Raw genomic sequence first — 8,096 nt, forward strand, 5'->3', positions numbered from 1 at the left:
AGGTGTCGCATTGCCTATTTCGTTACGAAATCAGTCATTTCGTCAACGAATTGATCTCGTCGACGAAATGACTGATTTCGTAACGAAATATGCCATGCGAGACTTGGCGCCCCAAACAAAAATACAAGATTGTACCACCTTCGTGAACTCGGACCAGTATGTCAGGCTTGATCTGGGCGAGAAGAAAATAGGTAAACCTGGCAATGATTACGTAATGACATTGCAGGGACCATGTGGAACAATAAAACAATGCTTCGTTGTCTGGGTTCACATGTCATGTATTCGTCGATTTGAACATGCAGTGGATTGCCCTGCTCAGCATCGGTAGTAGGGCTTTGTAAATACGACGCCGCAATACGAAGAAGAGAAATTCCTCTGAGTTCACATGAATGTTAAATTATTATTTCATATGTATACGACCCCGAATGTTTATGACTCCGTTTTCATTGATTGCTTTCTGAACTGGAACTGAACTGAACTGAATGATGGGGTGTGCGTTTATTCTTCTGTAGTTCGCCCTTGTTTAGAGTGCCGCATACAGAATGTGTTGCTCCAGCATGGAGCAGGAGCACTCATGTTAGAAAACTGGATGTTACCCTCAAAGGCACTATGAGAATAGTCAGTGGATGCCTGCTCCCAACCCCGCTGAAGTATCTTCCTGTCCTGCAGGGCTGTCCTTCCGGGAATGGATCCACCAGCACTTCGTATAGAACATCACATAACATAACCGAAGTGGTTCAGAAGTCCCAACAAGACACATCTCACCTTCTGCATGCCAACATAGCAACAGCCCAAAAACTTCGGCCACCAACGCCTTGGCTCTTGTTGGCCTTTCAGTCACCAAGCAGCATCTCTCCCCAACTCATCCGACTTCAGTCAAATCAGGGAGATGGAAGAGAGATCTCTCTTCCACCTCCCTGATCAAATGGAGCGCTGGAAACATGACTGAAAAGAGACAAAGCCTGTGCAGCTCACAATAGTACAAACATTCCGCCAGAAGAGATCCGGAAGTCCCCGCAGAGAGTGGGTAACCCTTAACAACCAGCGCATTGGAGTCGGCCGCTTTTAATATGGCGCCAAAATGCACCCATGGGGCTTCGTCCGTCCGTCAGCAGCTTGCCCTGCATGTGGGGTGCTCCAGAGCAGACTGCGGACCACTTCCTGTCCTGTTCGAGTGCACAAGGCTTGGCCCTCCTTGGAGCCCTCCCATTTAATTAACCAACCCAAGAAGAATACAGCTGAAGTAGGGTATCTTGTATAGGAAGGGGCCTGAGGACTGGGACTATTGATATGTATAATAAATATATAATAATGATGATAGTGTATACTTCTTTAGCGCAGCAATCCATTAAAAAGATGCTCATGGCGCTTTTAGGCCATAAGGTTAAGAAAAGGAAAAGAAGAAGAAGAAGAAGAAAAAAAAAAAGAAGAATAAAAGTTATAATATAACCAGAAAGTTTTACAGTTAGACGTAGACATGGGACAAAATCATGGAAAATTCCATGTGAATTGGCCATGAAACTTTTGAGAATGATGTTGAGTTAGAAAACGTCAGAAAATTGAAGGAAAAGAAATGAGGATTCCTTAACACTCATTTTGTAACACTCATTTGTCGAGAAATTGGCTCTCGGGGGTTTTCTTTCAAGGTAATGAAACTCGCCTGATGAAATTGCTCTGAGTATTATTGACCACCCTGTCCAATTAAGAAAGGTGTCCCTCAAAATCAGTTACGATTTCATTATTGTTTCTACTCGGCAAAGATTGAACCCAGTTGAACGTGAGAACATCTCTGCAGATCCTTAGGGATTCCATGACTTTGCACCCCACACACACACCCACACACGCATATTCACTTACACAATTGACTACATAACTCACCCACGCCTATATATATATATATATATATATATATATATATATATATATATATTATTATTATTATTGTTATTATTATTATTATTATTATTATTATTATTATTATTATACGTATACATCGTCGGGAACATAATATATATATTCCCGATAATGTATATCAGTAACTGCGATTTGAACAAATACATTTATACAGAGGTGACAACTGATAAAAATCTGACATATAACACATTTTCAGCCTTCTGCTTTGCGTTCATTCAATATGTGCTTGTCCGCGTTGGACTATTTAGCATAATATAAGAATATCGAAATTTCGGGGCCTGGATATCTGTTCCAAGTTCATGGTGTCAATCCCAGCAACGCAGTGATAGTCTGCAGGTAGCAGACGAATGTCTCTGCCCGGAATGTTGTAGATGAGATGATCGAGTCCCACTGATTCCTTTTCCGACATAATTGTTAAGAAAATATAGATCAGGTTACGATCATATAACTACATTGGTACAGAGACAGACAACTGACAAAAATCTGCCACGGCACATCTCCACCCTCTGCTTCAATCATCTCTTGCTTGATGTATGCATACATCTCTTAAGTGGCAAGCTATTTTCATAATTATGTAAATGATAAAGAATTTTACTAGTTATAATTTTTTTTTTACTTTCTTATAAATCCACCCCAGTTCAAGTATATTAAGATTAAGTTGTTGGCTTACTAAATTTATAAACAATTTGACAATTGTCATGATCAGACTTTGATATAATACCGTGTTACATTTCTGAAGTTTTGCTTTTCATTAATGCCAATATCATCATTCATTCATTCATTCATTCATTCATTCATTCATTCATTGCTGTCTTACGTGAAAATCCCAAAACACCTTTACATCAGATGAAACTTTCAATTAGGCTTAATGTTATGTCTTTTCAATTTGTAATTTTAATATGTCTTGCATGCTCATTTACACGTCTTGTCCTGGGCAATAATATAATATAAAACTTTATAATGTTATCTCTTTCAATGTTTAACCCTTGTTGTTTGATAAGCTGCAAGAAAGAGGTTACGCACACACACACACACACACACACACACACATATATATATATATATATATATATATATATATATATATATAAGATTGATAACCAATTCCTATACTCAAAAGAGACAAAGAAAAATTACAGCTCAAAATCACGATATAAACAATAAAACTATTACAGCTTGAATAAACAACCAAGAAAAAGAAAGTCAAACACAAAACACATCCGTACTCATTTTCGAACACGTATGTAAGCATAATCATAATTGCTGGATATCAAATAGTGAGGGTACATTGTCTGAAGTCATGAAACGTATGAAAATACTCCATCAACCGTTTAAAAATATGTGGAGTTAATTTATTTATATATCTTTGAATTTGTTTTTCATTTTCAAGTCAAGAGAGATTTTCACTTATGATTTCATCTCAAACTCAAGGTAAAAGTGTCTTAAATTTATCTCTCTTTTTTTGGAGTATGAGAATGACATTGATCAGAATTCAAATGTATCTACAGAATGATAAAAAAAATTGATCTGAAATCATTTCACAGATCTTTAATTATTTTTTTTAGGGGGGATATACATTACCTCAGTGGTTTTCAACGATTTTGAAATGGAAAGACCACGACCGATTTCACCAGAGTCAAAAAGCAAACCTCATAACTTGTCATTGCTACTAACAGTATGTCAAGCAGCTCTTAATTCATAAGTGTTATAGGCTATACTGCCATGTTTTGCAATTGAGGGCTGCCAGGAAACGGCAGACAGAGACAGATAGATAAAAGTCATCGAACAAATAGTAAGCTTCTCCATAGCAACTTCCTCTCCCTCTGGTGTTTAATTGTTTTCTTCGCTTTACAGCCATGCATGTCTGCGTCGCTGTTTTCCTTTGCATGCGAGTCTAAGTCTTTTTTAATTTTTGTTTAACCATGTTGGACTTCCTAAGACTTGTATTTTTTTTACAGTCTTTCTCGATGCATTTACTCCCCATCGCCCATCCCTCACTCTATATGTTTCTATTTCTGTCTTTCCCTATTTATCTTCCTCTGGCGTCTACAAATAATTAGATCAGCTGCTCCTACTGGAAGTCTGGAACATCATTGCCTCGATTTGGTATCTTGCTCTTTCTGCGATTCAAAGAAGCGCCCTTTGCACCGAGAGTGTATACAAGGTCGTCTTGTGAATAACGCGAGGATTAGGAAAGGGTAAGCGGCTCTGGTGGTACAACGGAAGCCCATATATTTCAAGGCAGATTAGATGATAGACCTGCATATGGATATAATGTCTGCATATATATATATATATATATATATATATATATATACACACAAATAAGTACATTTCAAGACATATACATACTACCTACTAGTATGTTGATTTGCACATAAGCTCTGATAACACAATATTAAGACAGCAGGGTTGTTGTTGAGCGCTGGATCTCCCTTCCGCTGTATAGAAAATGACTGATGAAGAGATACAGACAGGGTAAAAGATATACAGTGAGATGCAAACGTTACAGCGCATCGTCATGTACCCACTCTACATGTTATGATTACAAAGTGTACAAGTAGATAATAAAGGAGATTTACAACATTTAATCTGATTTCATGATCATCAAGTTAGCATACTCTCTAAAACAAAATCGAGTGAAAATTTTCACTCTAAAAAGAGTGAATACAAAAAAGAGTGAATTTCGAGTGAAATTGGAGTGAATTTTGAGTGAAAATGCTCATTTTCACTCATTTTGGAGTGACGTCAGGGATCACTCGAAGATTTTGGAGTGACGTCAGGGATCATTTTCACTCAAAATTCACTCAAATTTCACTCGAAATTCACTCTTTTTTGTATTCACTCTTTTTAGAGTGAATATTTTCACTCGATTTTTTTTTAGAGAGTAGGATTGTGGAAATTGATATGATTTGCAGTTAATGAAACATTATTATCATGGATCTCGGAAGAAGAAGAAAACAATGTTGATCTAAAATATTTGCGGAACTACAACCGAAAGGATACGAAGAAGTAACAAATTTATATTCAATTATACTTTATTTTTATCGAACAAAAGGTAATAGGTAGGCTATAACATCTGAAATACAAAGTGTCTATTTGATAACAAAGGGTTACATTTTGGCAATTTTTGCACACACACACACACAAATGATTGCTAGAAACACAAACTTGTATTTTTGAAAACAAAGTTGAAACTTTTTTGACGATCTTATCATGCAACAAACTCGACTGATGCGAAATTAAAATGAGATATTTATGCCCCCGAAAATAAAATGTATCGGTCACTTATTCAAGTGATATGATGTCGAAAATGATTATCTTTCACAAGAATCTGAAAAAAAGTCTCAATAATGAATTTGGACCAAAAGGAAAACAGAATGAGGAGCTTCGCTCGAAAACGAATGCTTCTTACCGAATTCCAATGACTTTCTTATCACTTATTTTTTCCAAACATTTAACATGTCAGTTGGGTGATGATTCCGTCGAATTCTGATGTATTGTAAAAAATATCACTTATCGACCAAAACATTTCACTTAGGCCTTACTTATTTACAAAATCGAAGTGGAAAATGTTTGATTCAATGAAAAGAGATAGAGACAGATCCAGAGATAGATAGATAGATAGATAGATAGATGGATAGATAGAAAGATAGATAGATAGATAGATAGATAGATAGATAGATAGAGAAAGATGAGAGAAGATGGAGAGAGAGATAAATATGAGATATCAACAGGGGATATGAAGAGGGGAGGAACAACCCAGACGAAGGAGAAGGTAAGGTAGATTGTAACACAGGTTACCCACTACCGATATAGTTTACGATTGCATGACATGATGTGAATCAAAATCGGGGATAATAAAATTTCACGGCCTTCGAAAGTTAATCCAAAAATAATTGGAATGCTATCGGGTTATTAGCAAAATCGCGGATATTGAGTATCGCATGCACGTTCCCAGCGAAATGTAAATTCAATCGAAACATAATTCTAAGCCGACTTCCCGAATAATTATCGTTTCTTAGTGAGAAAGGAGCCGAAAGAGTGATCGTGTATGCATCAATTAAGTATATGTACGCATGCCCAGTATGTGCTGAAGCCGTTGACGTTTATGGTAACATCGCATCAATCGCTGTACACCTACGTCAATCAAGCCCCTGTCACATTTCACCAGTATCGCGAGGGGTGACTTCATCGCACCAACATGTCCTCCACAGGCTGCGTTGTTAAAGTTAATTCGGATGCGATGGGACTTCATTTCACCAGCGAACACTGATGCGGTGTGGTGCAATCATCTTTCATCAGTGTTGGCCCGATTTACCTTGCCTTGAGCGGAACGTTTAAAGGCTGATCGAGTGGACTGGATTTCAAAATTACTTTGCACTCCTTTCGTGCAATATGCATCTCGAGAAGTGAAATATGACAGAAAAAAAAAATCGTCTCTTTCGGTTCGTGTTTGAAATCTACACGTTACGTGGCGTCCAGCATTCTCTGGTGTCATGTTTGTTTTGTTTTTCTGCTGAGATGGACAGTAAGATTGGTGCATTATGAATGACGTTGTGTGGCTTCACCAGAAATCATATATTCCGCCAACAAGTTTGGACACTGCGATGATTACGAGTTGCCGATTAGATCATAAGCAGAGTCGTGGTGGTCTGTGATAGACATTTTCATGCTACGTTCACATCTAGGCAAGAGGTTAACAGTGTCAGTTTCATGACCGCCATGGAGGTAACCACTGGATACGATACAATGTACGCTAATCAGACACCGACGGGTGCTACCATCCCAAGCAGCCAGACCTTCTCCGCTCAGACTATCGTCCAGATTACCTTTTTCTGTCTTTTTGCATGCCTCATCGTCATCAGCAACACGCTGATCCTCTTCGTGCTGTACAAGGTGCAGGACTGCTTCGAGGAGATGCAACAGTTCGTGTTCCGTGCCCTGGCAGTCACGGACCTTCTCACGGGGATCTTCTGCTGTACCCTCTCGGCTTTCGCTATGATCTTTGGGACGCGAAGGTCGTTCTCTTCTTCACTGTGCGCCGTCCGAGGTGCTGCTTGCACCGGACTCACAAACCTCTCGGCTCTGCTCATCACCTGCGCCTGCTTCGATCGCTTCGTTGCCATCATGTATCCTCTCCATTATCCGACCATGGTGACGCTCAGGCGCGCCAAGTTCATGTTGGTAGTCGTCTGCAGCGTGGCAATTTGCAACGGCGGACTGAGCACGCTGCGAGGGAGAACCGTGGCCAGAAGCAACCTCTGCCTCTCGGACTTCTCCTCGGAGAGGCTAGCCTTCCGTCCCAGTCTTGTCACCAGCTTGCTCATTCTCTCGATCACTCTCTCCCTGACTATCTTCTTCAACACCAAAGTCATGTTGGTCGTGTTCGGACAGTCCAATCGGGTGGCCGCTGCCTCGAGTGTCCCGTCCGGGTCTGAGCAGAAGACGGAGGAAGGAGAACCAAAGATGAGTCGACGCAGGGCCCTGAAGGGTCTTCGGCCACTCATCGTCGCGACCACGTCCTTCTTCGTGGCCATTCTCCCTTGGAACATTGTGGCTGCATCCCAGTTCAGTTCGTCTGCCAATATCGCCACGCCCATGGCGCGCTATGTCACCAGTGCGCTCCTGCTCTGTAACAGCTGGATGAACGCTTTGATTTTTGCCACGTTCAATCGGCGCTTCAGGGCCGCTGCGAAGAGGGTGGTGTTCCCCTCCCAGAGTGACGATTCCATCGCGGAGACCACACTCTATTCCATCGACAGCCAAAAGTAAATTACATATACAACATGTTTCCAATTGACTATGCTACCTCGACAGGACATGTATTGGCGTTGTGTCCATTGAAACACTATCCACTCAAGATTTTCCCCCTTCAATGGACACGGATTCAAGAGTTTCCTGATTTACCTATCATAGCAAACTGCGAAACGAATTCATTGAAAATGAACGTCGAAAGTGAAAAAAAAAAAAGAGTAAAGAATCCCTAAGTGACTAGATTGTTTAAACAAATGAGATTTTCTGCACAGAGTAATTTTATAAAGGGAACCATTTTGTGATCGGTGTATGGTGTATATAGTATTGTAATTTTGGATATCATAATAGTGATGCCATATTTTTCATAATTGTTGTACCTAGGCCCTATGTGGTTTCCCTCATTTCAATAACATTTAGCAGCTCGG

General features: G+C 39.8%; 1 protein-coding gene across 1 annotated transcript; it reads left to right on the plus strand.

Moving 5' to 3' along the window:
• Positions 1-6,639: 6,639 nt before the first annotated feature.
• On the plus strand, positions 6,640-7,689 carry LOC139737742 (octopamine receptor beta-1R-like). Its single transcript, XM_071648422.1, has one exon. It carries the CDS (start codon positions 6,640-6,642, stop codon positions 7,687-7,689), a length of 1,050 nt encoding a protein of 349 aa, XP_071504523.1.
• Positions 7,690-8,096: the final 407 nt, after the last annotated feature.

The sequence above is a fragment of the Diadema antillarum genome, unplaced genomic scaffold (assembly GCF_040938485.1).
Source record: "Diadema antillarum isolate AM-2024a unplaced genomic scaffold, OU_Dant_1.0 scf00000029, whole genome shotgun sequence".
NCBI lineage: Eukaryota > Metazoa > Echinodermata > Echinoidea > Diadematoida > Diadematidae > Diadema > Diadema antillarum.

Bases quoted from the DNA above. Each gene is read 5' to 3' on its own strand.
- LOC139737742 (XM_071648422.1), top strand. From the start codon at position 6,640: ATGGAGGTAACCACTGGATACGATACAATGTACGCTAATCAGACACCG.